This window comes from Oncorhynchus masou, chromosome 9 (genome assembly GCF_036934945.1).
Source record: "Oncorhynchus masou masou isolate Uvic2021 chromosome 9, UVic_Omas_1.1, whole genome shotgun sequence".
NCBI classification, from domain to species: Eukaryota; Metazoa; Chordata; class Actinopteri; order Salmoniformes; family Salmonidae; genus Oncorhynchus; species Oncorhynchus masou.
Genome location: NC_088220.1, coordinates 44,525,723 through 44,539,341, shown reverse-complemented (window position 1 = coordinate 44,539,341; position 13,619 = coordinate 44,525,723). Strand labels below are relative to the sequence as shown.

At 41.9% G+C, this 13,619-nt stretch overlaps 1 protein-coding gene across 4 annotated transcripts in view; it reads right to left on the bottom strand.

Moving 5' to 3' along the window:
* LOC135546027 (follistatin-related protein 5-like) overlaps nt 1-13,619 on the bottom strand; it is a 179,878-nt gene that overhangs the window by 7,546 nt on the left and 158,713 nt on the right. For all 4 annotated transcript variants that reach the window (XM_064974099.1, XM_064974101.1, XM_064974100.1 and 1 more), the window contains 3 exons: nt 11,305-11,454; nt 8,708-8,815; nt 8,018-8,142 (listed from right to left, as the gene is read on the bottom strand). In XM_064974099.1, coding sequence (XP_064830171.1) covers nt 8,018-8,142; nt 8,708-8,815; nt 11,305-11,454 — 383 coding nt within the window. The remainder of the gene's footprint in view (nt 1-8,017; nt 8,143-8,707; nt 8,816-11,304; nt 11,455-13,619) is intronic.

Here is a 13,619-nt window from a genome sequence, read left to right as displayed (position 1 = left end):
GATCAAAACAAAGGAGATGATTGTGGACTACAGGAAAAGGAGGACCGAGCACACCCCAATTCTCATCGACGGGGCTGTAGGTTGAGAGTTTCAAGTTTCTTGGTGCCCACATCACCAATAAACTAACATGGTCCAAGCACACCGAGACAGTTGTGAAGAGGGCACGACAAAACCTATTTCCCCTCAGGAGACTGAAAAGATTTGGCATGGGTCCTCAGATCTTCAAAAATGTCTACAGCTGCACCATTGAGAGCATCCTGACTGGTTGCATGTCTGCCTGGTATGGCAACTGTTCCTCCTCCGTCTGCAAGGCACTACGGAAGTACTGTGCGTACGGCACAGTACATCACTGGGGCCAAGCTTTCTGCCATCCAGGATCTCTACCAGGCGGTGCCTACCAGGCGGTGTCAGAGGAAGGCCCTAAAAATGGTCAAAGACTCCAGCCACCCTAGTCATAGACTGTTCTCTCTGCTACTGCACGGCAAGTGGTACTGGAGCACCAAGTCCAAGAGGCTTCGAAACAGCTTCTACCCCCAAGCCATAAGACTCCTGAACATCTAATCAAATGGCCACCCAGACTACTGCCAAAATGCCCCACCCCTTTTTTACACCGCTGCTACTCTCTGTTGCTATCATCTATGCATAGTCACTTTAATAACTCTACCTATATGTATATATTACCTCAACTAACCGGTGCCCCGACAGATGTACCGGTATCCACTGTATATAGTCTCGCTGTTGTTATTTTACTGCTGCTCTTCAATTACTTGTTACTTTTATTTTCCTACTCTTATTTTTTTTATAAACTGTGTTGTTGGTTAGGGGCTCATAAGTAAGCATTTTACTGATGTATTCGGAGCATGTGACTAATACAATTTGATTTGATTTGACATAAACATAGATGAAATGCTTCTGTCTACCACCACAAATGCATCATTTCAAAACTGTAACATAATGAAAGCATCAACTTGCGGTGCTTGACATAAGCATGTAAGAAATGATTGCGCACACTACTTGTGTTATGTACGGGTTATTGAATGTATCATCAAGTCCATATGCCATTTATGTTAAACCATCCTCCAACATGAAAATAAAAATCGCATTTTAAATAATGTTCTCACACTTCATGCATTGTATTGACTTGCTGATGAATTGTTACCTAACATAAGGTAAGGTCTACTCTTATTTTCCATCATTCAGTCACTGACAGAAGTGTAAAAACATGACATACAACACAGCCAGCCAAACTTTCACCACTGTCGACTCCCCACCAAGCGAGGTAGAAACAACAGTACAAAAGATTGGACCGGAATTTAAGTCCAAGACCTCTATAATAGAGTCAGCAAAAACATTCAATAGATGTTTGCGCCCTAAGAGCACAATCAAGGGCTCTTTTAAGCTGCGTTATCAGACGTTTCAAAGGGATAGGGTGTTTAAAAAGTCCTTGTGCACAATGCCATATCCTTGGCATTGATTCGCAGCTCCCTAAAGCCCCTGGATCGTTTTTCCTGATAAATCTAAAAGCCTCCAAAGCCTTTGTATATTGTGATGTTCAGTGCACTGAGACTCCTGTTTTGGGCTATGAGGTGCACTGACCGCATATTTGTTTGGTGGAGTTGTTGGGCACATCCACAATGGATTGATCTTTCTTGAGGCTAAGGGAGTTATTACGCACGAAAAGCTATCAATAAGTGCGCTTGATTGAGTTTGAGCTATCCAGAGTGGGCATGGTTTGACCTAAAGGGTGGCAGTCTGCCTACCTATCAATTGAGGTTCAATTGAGTACACCTAGGGCAAAATGAATGGTCATAGATTAAAGTCTATTTGTGGACTAAATGTAGATTCCATGTAGACATTCATACAATAAACCTTTTTTCCATAACATTAAGCCAATTAAGAAGGAATACCGACATAACGATGTTAGAAGCAAAATTCGATTTTCATCAAAATAATAATTATTGCAAACTCCAAAGTGAAGTAATAAACAAATTTGAATATGTCTCAAAAGAAAAGATAATTCACTTTTATTAAACTAGCCAGATCATTTTCCATCAATGGATGTCGGTTTAACTCATTTGACTGTTATAATTAAGCAATAAGGCATGAGGGGTTATGGTATATGGCAAATATACCCCGGCTAAGGGCTGTTCTTAAGCATGACACAATGCGGAGTGACTGGATACAGCTGTTAGTCGTGGTATATTGTTAGTCGTGGTATATAAATAAATTACCTTTTGCACATGCGCATAACTATAGATAAATCCGACAGGAGAGTTTGAGTGATGAAATTAGGACAGAGGATCTCAAAATCTCTGAGCAAGAAACAAATCAAATCGTATGTCACTTGCGCCGAATACAACAGGTGTAATGCTTACCGTGAAATGCTTAGTTACAAGCCCTTAACCAACAATGCAGTTCAAGAAAGAGATATTTACTAAGTAAACTAAAGTAAAAAATTAAATAAAAAGTAACACAATAAAATAACAATTACGAGGCTATATACAGGGGGTACCGGATACTGAGTCAATGTGAGGAGGAACAGGTTAGTCGAGGTAATTTGTACATGTAGGTGGGGTAAAGTGACTTTCACAAGAAAAGCGTGCCCAAAGTAAACTGCCTGTTTCGCAGGCCCAGAAGCTAGGATATTCATATAATTGGTGATTTGGATAGAAAACACAGTTTCTAAAACTGTTTGAATGATGTCTGTGAGTATAACAGAACTTATTTGGCAGGTGAAACCCCGAGGACAAACCAACCAGGATTTTTTTATTTGAGATCACTCTCTTTTCAATGGGTTTTCAATGAGAATCTAGGCAGTTGCTTGCAGGTCCTATCGCTTCCACTGGATGTCAACAGTCTTTAGAAATTGGTAGATGTTTTTCCTTTGTGTAATGAAGAAGTAGCCCTGTTCAGAATGAGGGTCGTGTGAAGTGTACTGTTTGATAGAGGAGCGTGATCTGAAAGCAAGCTCCATGTTGTTTTCCTCCAGTATTGAACACAGTTTATCCCGTCTTAAATTTGATCGATTATTTACGTTAAAAAAGATCTAAAGTTGTATTAGGAAAGTTGTTTGAAATGTTTGGACAAAGATTACAGGTAATTTATGAGATATTTTGTAGTCATATTGCGCCATTTGGAACCAGAGTTTTTCTGGATCAAACGCGCCAAATAAATTGACATTTTGGAGATATAACGATGGAATTAATTGAACAAAAGGACCATTTGTGATGTTTATGGCACATATTGGAGTGCCAACAAAAGAAGATCTTCAAAGGTAAGGCAGGAATTATATCGTTATTTCTGATTTTTGTGTCGCGCCTGGCGGGATGAAATATGATTGTCTGTGTTTGTTTGATGGGGTGCTATCCTCAGATAATAGTATGGTTTGCTTTCGCCGTAAAGCCTTCTTGAAATCTGACACAGTGGCTGGATTAACAAGAAGTTTATCTTTAAGACTATGTTATTTGAGACAATGAATTACTGAACATAACGCGTCAATTTAAACTGAGGTTTTTGGACATAAAGAGGGAATTTATTGAACAAAACGAAAATGTATTGTGTAACATGGAGCCCTGGGAGTGCCACCAGATGAAGCTCGTCAAAGGTTAGTGATTAATTTAAATAGCTATTTCTGACTTTTGGGAGCCCTCTCCTTGGCTGGAAAATGTCTATATGTTTTTTTGTGGCTAGGCGCTGTCCTAGCATAATCGCATGGTGTGCCGTAAAGCCTTTTTGTAATTGGACACTTTGGTTGAATTAACAAGAAGTTTATCTTTAAAAAAGTGTATAATACTTGTATGTTTGAGGAATTTTAATTATGAGATTTCTGTTGTTTGAATTTTCGCCCTGCAATTTCACTGGCTGTTGTTGAGGTGGGACGCTAGCTTCCCACAAATCCCAGAGAGGTTAACAGAGGAGTATAGAGTGCAGTGAAGTGTCCTATAAGAAGCATTGGTGGCAAATCTGATGGCCGAATGGCAAAGAACATCTAGCCTCTCGAGAGCACCATTACCTGCCGATCTATATATTATGTCTCCCCATGCCAGCATGGGTAGGATGGTCATCTGAATCAGGGTTAGTTTGGCAGCTGGGGTAAAAGAGGAGCGATTACGATAAAGGAAATCAAGTCTGGATTTAACTTTAGCCTGCAGCTTTGATATGTGCTCAGAGAAGGACCGCTCTAAATAGGGTTTAGAGGTCATCAGATTTGCCAACAATAATCCGTATAGGACACATCACTGCACACTATACTGATCATCTCTGCATACCTGTCACTAGACCAACTGGTTGATGCTTATTTATAAAACCCTCTTAGGCCTCACTCCCCCCTATCTGAGATATCTACTGCAGCCCTCATCCTCCACATACAACACCCGTTCTGCCAGGTTCCCAAAGCACACACATCCCTGGGTCGCTCATCTTTTCAGTTCGCTGCAGCTAGCTACTGGAACGAGCTGCAACAAACACTCAAACTGGACAGTTTATCTCAATCTCATTCAAAGACTCAATCATGGACCCTCTTACTGACAGTTGTGGCTGCTTTGCAAAATGTATTGTTGTCTCTACCTTCTTTCTCTTTGTGCTGTTGTCTGTGCCCAATAATGTTTGTACCATGTCTTGTGCTGCTCCCATGTTGTGTTTCTACCATGTTGTTGTCATGTTGTGTTGCTACCATGCTGTGTTGTCATGTTTGCCTTGCTATGTTGTTGTCTTAGGTGTCTTTTTATGTAATGTTGTGTTGTCTCTCTTGTTGTGATGTGTGTTTTGTCCTATATTTGTTATATTTATTATTATTATTATTTTATCCCAGCTTCCGTCCCCGCAGGAGGTCTTTTGGCTTTTGGTAGGCCGTCATTGTAAATAAGAATTTGTTCTTAACTGACTTGCCTAGTTAAATAAAGGTTAAATAAAAATTCAAATAAAAATGTATCTCCCCTTTAAATAAAGGACGAACCGTGGCTGCCTTCCAAGCAATGGGAACCTCCCCAGAAAGGAGAGACAGGTTAAAAGGGTTGGAGATGATAGGGGCAGCGACCCTAAAGAAGAAAGGGTCTAAACCATCTGACCCCAATGTTTTTGGGGGGTCAAGTTTAAGGAGCTCCTGAAGTACCTTGGACTCAGTGACTGCCTGCAGGGAGAAACTTTGTAGCGGGGCACGGGAAAAAGAGGGGAAAAAACATTGGGGATAGGCGCATTAGAAAGGGTGGGAGATGAGGAAATGTTGGATGGGCAAGAGTCAAATAGGAATCCTGACTTAATGAAGTGGTGATTAAAGAGCTCAGCCATATGCTTCTTGTCAGTAACAACCACATCATCAACATTAAGGGACATGGGCAGCTATGAGGAGGAGGGTGTATTCTCCAGGTCTTTAAACGTTTTCCAGAACTTCTTGGGGTTAGACCCACAGAGAGAGAACAGCTCCTTAAAGTAACTAACATTGGCCTTCCGGATAGCCTGAGTGCACTTAGATGCAGGGAGGCTATAGCCCCTGATAGGCCTACATCTTTATTTAGATACAGTAGCCTGAAGACTATCTGAAATGTAAGCAATATGTAAACTGAACAATTTAGCAGCTTGCTTAGTTCAAATTAATTTATTCAACATGAATATCGAGGCTATTTGAGAATGAGGTCGTAATTTCAATCACTGAATTAAATATGAATAATATGAATATGAACTGTATATGCTTGTCAACAACATGCCATTGATTATCTTGATCAGTAGCCTCATCTGACTGACTTTTACGTCTCTCTAATGTGGTATAATAACTAATTGACAATTTCGATAGAGCTTTGATAACTTCCCATTGAATTAATTAAACACGGCCAATAATTATTCCATAATAACACAAGGCTACAAACAATACACTGAAGTTATGGAGTATTTATTAAATTAGTTTGCCAGCTCAAGGTAGGCTACACAAGCCACACAATTTGAGTAGCAATGACTCAAGTGAAATAGTCATTTCAACATATTTATTGTATTAAATGGTAGCCTACCGTAGCCTACAATGGCATATACATTAATAGGCTACAGGATGGCCAACAGATGCAAATGTATAATTCGGCGAATGTATAATTAATGGCGAAACACACAAGGGAGTTCCATAACGTCCACTTCAAATTTCCACACGCACATTCCACCTACATATTGAATTGATGATCGTTAGCACCTGTTTGGTTTAATCATTCACCTGACTATATGCCTACAAAATCCCTGACTTTGTGCAAGTGTACCTGGAAGAATTTATGCTGTTTTGAATGGGTGGTCACACCAATTATTTGATGTAGACTTTTCTTCTGTTCACTCACTTTGCATTAAGTTAATTTATACATATAATATATTAACATGTCTATTTCTGAAAGCATTCTTACTTTACAGCATTTTTCACACCTGCCTAAAACTTTTGCCCAGTACTGTATATATTATGTCTGCTCCTCTGTGTTGTTCCCGGTAGCAGCATTGTTTGTCGTGTCACGTTTATGTCCAGATGCTGTCCCTGTTCCGTTGCATGTCCGTCTGTATTAAATGGGTCACTCCCTGTACCTGGTTCTCATCTCCTGCGTTGGGCCTTTACAGGGAGTTTTTTAGGGTTTTGTTTTGTTGGTGACGTTGGACCTGGGGGCCGCCGCCGATGGAACCGGGGGTGCCTAAGCTGGCTCATCGGGCTGTTATGCCCTAGCTGGCTGGAGAGGTTGCCCAGATTGGCTCGGCAGGTTCCCATCCCACGTCATGCTTCAGCCAGCTCGTCGGGCTCGGATGCCTCAGCTGGTCCATGAGTTTTCTTGTTTTGTTGGTGACGTCGGGCTTGGATTCCGCCGCCAATGCCTAAGCTGGCTCATTGGGCTGTCACTTCATAGCTGGCTCGAGAGCTTTCCTGGCTTCGGTTGGCTCGGCAGGTTCTCATCCCACGTCATGCTTCAGCCGGCCCATCCGGCTGGGGGAGGGGGGGGGGTACTGTCATGCCCTGCTCTCGCTCCCCCTCCTTACCTGTCATCATACGCATCTGTTACCATCATTATGCGGAGCTGCGCTCATTGGACTCACTTGGACTCCCTCACTTTGTTGATTGCCCCTGAATATATGTCTGCGCCTCTGTGTTGTTCCCGGTAGTAGAGTAGCATTGTTTGTCGTGTCGTGTTTATGTCCAGACGCTGTCCCTGTTCCATTGCATGACCATCTGTATTAAATGGTTCACTCCCTGTACCCGCTTCTCATCTCCTGTGTTGGGCCATACTCACCTGTTAATTGAAATGCATTCCAGGTGACTGCTGGTTGAGAGAATGCCAAGAGTGTGCAAAGCTGTCATCAAGGCAAAGGGTGGTGATTTGAATAATCTCAAATATAAAGTATATTTGGATTTGTTTAACACTTTTTTGGTTACTACATGATTCCATGTGTATTATTTCATAGTTTTGATGTCTTCACTATTATTATACAATGTAGAAAATAGTAAAAATAAAGAAAAACCCTTGAATGAGTAGGTGTTCTAAAACATTTGACCGGTAGTGTACATTCTCAGTACTTTCCATGTTTTTTTAGCAACCCTATCAGACAAGTCTTAGTGGACCTAATTACAACTAGGGCTTGCGAATGCAACTCTCCGGGAGTTTGTTAACATCCTTAAATCCCAGATACATCCAGCTTGGCACTTGGCTTTCTCCACAACTCCAGCTAATCGTTTGGTATTGCGCTAGGCCTTCTGTATCAAGTTAAGCCTCAGTGTGTCAGCAGCTCGGGACTGAGTCTCGGTGAGTGCCCATCAAAAGCTCAGGCACCAAATTGATCTGCTCTGCATATGTTGCTGACGAGCAGTGGGTCAGTAAACTCACCTCCCCCTGCTTTTCAGAAGGCAGGGGGGGCGTGGTCCGAGGAGAGGGGGGGTGTCTGAATTTAAATTCACACTTCAACACACTGACTCTCTCCCGCACACACAACCACCCATCCACAAACGAACACACTCTGACTCTCTTTCTCACACACACACGCGCACACGCACATACCGACACTGACGTACCTGATGTGATTAATGATGAGGCTGGCGGCAGGAATGAAGAAATCCTCCACTCTATCAAAGCGTCTGCCAACCGGCTGGGTGTGGACGGTATGGTGGGACACACTCCCGCTGGCCTGATTGATCACCTAGCACCACACCAGGAGAGGGTGGAGGAGGGGGAGATATTTAACACGGTCCTCGTGAATTATTCACTGTGTTTGCCTCCTGCATCGCTTCTGACATGAACTCACACTGGGAGGAGAGGTCCTCTGTGTGCGTTTGTACCAGTGTGTGCATACAGGAAGGCTAGCCTTAATTATGCCACAATACACTGGAGAGACTGGAACCTCCTAAAAATCCAAAAGCCGTGCAGGCTAATAACTTGCATTGAACTATAAACAGAAAAGGCCACCTAGTACTGTGCCATTTGGGAAAGGGTTGTTGACCAAACTTTGATTGATAGTTGATAATGTATCCCATTGGAAGAATAGTAATGCATAGTAATGCATAGTAGTGTTCCGAAAATGTCACAACACAAGTGTTTTTTATGCCATATCATAACACATAAAATAGTACATAATTAAACAGTGAGTTTAAACTAAATATTGCTTATTTCACATACATAGACCCACTTGTATAGATCATTAGTATCAAGACAAACACGTAACACTACTCTATATGGTGCATTTCAGTGTGATGTCAAACAGTTACCTGCAAAGTAGGAAAGTTTCTCTCCATGTCTCCCCAGCTGAGGACCCACACCTGGTCGTGGGATTTGTCATACTGCAGCTTCACCGGGTAGGGGTCTGTGCTCACCGTCTGAGAGCACACACACAAAAACAAACCTTAAATAGCACACTCTACTTACCCAGTCCGATCATTTGCTTTAGCCTTCCTGGAGTGCCAGGTGGACAGGGTTTGCACTTTTGAGACTTTTCCATTGGTTCCATCACATCAGGCAAGCGCAATCAAGCACAGCTTGAGGCAAGCACAACTATTTGAAGACAGGTCTGCACTTAAAGGGCAAATCAGGACCATTCAACACGGTTCTTAGACAGATATGCCCTTTGACGCTCGGCGCGGTGCATATCACAACTTTCCCCGTTCGCTAATGCATTGGATTTGACAGGAAGAGTCAAGTTTTCACTTTTGAACGAGACAAAGGGGAGGCTCAACCTTTTTTATGTATGAGGTGTTTGGACGTGGAGCGGCTTCTCAAATCGAGTGGTGACAGGGCAATTGCTCGACAACACCGAAGTAATTGCTTTCAATCCGTATCCATTCCTTGACACCTGGCTACGATGTGTTCCAGCCAGCTCCGACGGATGAGTCATGTGTGTGGCACTCATGCATTATGTCCACTCGGGTGCGGATTGACAGTAGACAACACACAGTGAGAAAAACAACACAACTCCAGCTTTTTACACCTAGCTTGGCACAAAAATCAATTATTTTCTTTCTTTCTGGGAAATTAGAGCAGACACCAAAACAAGCTGAAGGAAGGTGAAGTAGTGTTTTTTTTTCTCCCCGTAAAAATCTTAATGGAGCATTTTACCTGGCTGCTTCATGTTAAAGTGTATGTTATTACTGTGAGAGTAAACAACTCGAGGGGATTTATCGTACACGGAGATATGAGAGATGTGTTGAGTCATAACTCATCTCTGAGCATGTAGTAATCAGATGGAATAGGTGTGGACATTGTTGTTGTTCTTCTCCGGCAACTTCCGCCTCTCGAGGACTTGACAGTATTATTCCATCCATATTCACATGTACCTAATCTGTGTCTGTGACAGTGGATATGCTATGAATTATACAGAATCAATCCAGTATGCTGATGTTCTATTTAAATACATACACAATTGTAAAGTTGATGGATGATCCATACAATACAGTGGCAGGACAGTCAATATAAAGTACAACTCAATTTTGAAAGCGAAAAGAGAAGATGAGTAAATAAACTGAGACACCCAAATTACCCCCCCTTTCCTTTCCTTGGTAGAGCTGAGTGAGGATCAGGTGGTTAATTAGCGTTAGCTCATCTAAAGTAATGAAGCCAAGCCTCCAGGTGATCCAATAATGAGCCTGTGATGGTCGCCAGCGCAACAACCTGACTACCGGTTTGACCCTAGGGAGCCTTCAGCAGCAGAAATTGGGCGCCTTCTGGCCCCCATGCGGAGTCCTTTTACTCCGAGACGCACAAACCTTTTTAACCCGGGACATACACAACCTGCTCTGCCCAAGGTACTCTCCTACTGTAAGAACGTTGGAGCCTTTTGGTTCATCATGGGGTTAACCATTCCCAGCGGGCAAAACTGCAATGATGTCAGGCCGACATTCTTTTTTGCGATGTCATGGTCAACATTGGTAAAAAATAAGAAAAGAAGAATAGGTGGGTAAACACTGATCGCCGTTCGCGGTGAATAAAGTAACTCTCTCTACGTTTTCAAGGAATTTTTCTGCGTGTCTAAATAAAAAAAGCACGTAAACAACGTTTATGTGTGTTTACCCTCCACTACACCACTGATAAGCTTATATACTGGCTGTAAAAGGAGGTGAAGTACATAACACAATCACCTGTATCTACCTGAGCAACGGGAACAGCTTTCACTGTTTTTTTTTTAGGATGTACAATTTCTTTTTAAGAACCCATACAAAGACCTTGCAGAGGTCGGTTGATGGAAAAGACATTGAAAACAACTAAATCCAAATCTGTATCACAGAAAATAATTGAGTTGCTAAAGTTCAGTGCATTTGTATCTAAATGAAGTCTGACTCAACTAAGGGTTTGTGAAAAAGTCTGTGTCCATCCCTTAACCAGAATAGCTAGAGTGCTAAATGATTGTCAGCTGTAGTGAATAGTGTAAGCCTCTCAGACTCATCAACTTCATAATTTCTTTAATGATGTTCGGAAAAACAACATTATGAATGGTTCCAGATTCAAAAAAGTGCAGATCAAAAATTTAATTGAAAATGTGAAACAAATATTCCAGGTCCTTCTGAGTCAAGGCTTCCTCTACGAATGGAAAAAAAACAATATTAACTCAGAGTGAAGGAGAATGAGTGCAGATATGAAAAAAGCAGAATAGCTATTTATTTTAAACAATACAACATTACACCCATTGCTGTGTACTGTAGCCTATTACTGGACATGTGTTGTTTCGTATGACAACTAAGAGTCTTCCTAATGGATGCCATATGTATGGTTCGTTATTGTGTTTACTGCATACCGGTACTCATAACACTCCACAGCAGGACCTGTCCAAAGGGGAAGCTGATCTTGACTATCCAATTGTCATGGCCGAAATTACCTGGACAACCTTCTGAGACGTGATGTCGACCACAAGCACTCTGGCCAAGGTTGGCTGTGTGACATAAATAAACTTGTCCTTCACGTTAACTGCTGATGACCACACACACTTCTGCTTGACCTCCCCCACTGACTTGGGGCAAACCTCAGCCTGAAAATAAAACACACACACACAGTTAATACATATATTGTGCAACATTTATCAAAATGACACATTAAAAAACAAATTATCTTTATCTCCTTTCTTCCCCTTTGTTGTCTTCGAGTCATTCCCTTATCAGCTAACTCCAAGTCCAAGTCTCTCTTATCCCAACAGCAACATGAACACACACACACACACACACACACACACACACACACACACACACACACACACACACACACACACACACACACACACACACACACACACACACACACACACACACACACACACACACTCACTCACACACAATCTCCCTATTGCCCGTGTGCAATCCACCACGGTCCTACACTCTGAAACCCTATGTCCACAGCCCTCAACCTGGCTAACGTTGGCATCCTGCCCACATGAAAAAATACTACTTCCCTATAGAATACTACAATACTTACTATAGAATTCTATAGTCAACTGTAGTATACTGTAGAATACTATACTACACACTGTAGTATCCCTCAATCATGTACTTACTATAGCATTTTGTAGTATACTCTACAATACTATAGTAAATGGTCTTTTAATATTTCTCCAGTAGGTTTCCTGAAGGAGAAAGCCTGGACTTCTATATACAAGATAATAATACTACAGTAATATCCACAAAAATACTATAGTAAATACTACATTATACTACAGTCCACAAAAAAGTACAGTCATCAAAAACACTACAGTAAATACTACAGTATACTTACTTACTTAAGTATATACTACACTTTTCTTTTACTACAGTATCTATACTATTATAAACTATAAAAACTACAGAATAGTACCGTATACTATAGTAAATACTACAATAGTGCTCAAAAATACTACAGTGAATACTCCAATAAAGTCTGCAAAAACACTAGAGTGAACACTATAGTATTTATACCATAGTATGCTCTGTCCTTCTATCCCCTGCTATGTCCCTTTCTTCACTCCCTGTCCCCTCCTGTGGCCTGTGAGCCTGGCTCAGCCCAGCGTCTGTTCTCTGTTCTTGAACTAAGGGAAGATTTGTTTGAGGCCTCATGGCCTGGTTTGTGCCATGGCCTTAGGAGGACGAACTCACTCGCGTCCTACTGTCACAGAGGGGGGGGGGGGGGGGTAGATGTCACACATCGCCACACCACCGCGGGCCCCATACTCTCGGGGAAGAGGTGTGAAACCTTAACTCTGACATCCAGTGGAGACTGTGAATAGCGGATTTTGTGTGTGTGTGTGCATGTGTGTGTGTGGCGTGTCTGTGGCTGTTGGTTTGTGTGTGGGTACTACTGGACATAGAGGATGACTTTCAGAGGGAGGCGAAGATAATCTACTGTTGATTTGCCAATGTATCATGCCAATACTACACGTAAATCAAGGCTTCTGTTCATGTAGGTGCTCATTTTTGTGTCATCACATTGCAACTGTAGCTGTTAGACCTTTTACTTTAAATCACAGAATTGGCAGTCAACGAGATAAACAAAGTTCCATTTTCATGGACGTGTTTGTAAAGCAAACTATTAAAACTCTGGGATGTAATCATATTTTTTAATTTCTGCCACTTTATTAAAGCAGAAGCCATCTGGTGACTGAATCCCTCAGAGACTCTACCTCTACCCTCTTGTAGACAACACTGCAGTAAGTGGCAACTGAGCATGTGCGAAACCCTAGTCAGGTAAGCAGGAAAAAAATTGTGTTATTTTCTACCAACATTGCCCTTGGATCGAATGGAAAGCTTTAGAAGTATAGAAAACATACTGGAAAGGTTGTCGGGTGAGGACAATTTGGGCTCTGTAACATACCAAGATCATATTTGATTTTGTGGTATGAGCAAGACTAGTTCTTAACCTTGGACACGACAAACACAATCTTTCAACCTAAACATCCCTGTTCTTTAGCCCCCCTTGCTGCCTGCCTCAGGAAATGTATCTGCCTCGCCACTGAATTTCGAACAGCATCGCTTCTTCAGCTGGCATGTATATCAGAGTAAGACGCCCATATAACGCTTAAGAATAATTAATTATTGGGTCATTACCATGAACGATTAATCAAGAATGTGAGATGTGAGCGCCATTTCCAGAATGGGCTTGATACACTGGCAAATCAACAGTAGTCTATCTTCGCCTCCCTCTGAAAGTCATCCTCTCTGTCCAGTAGTA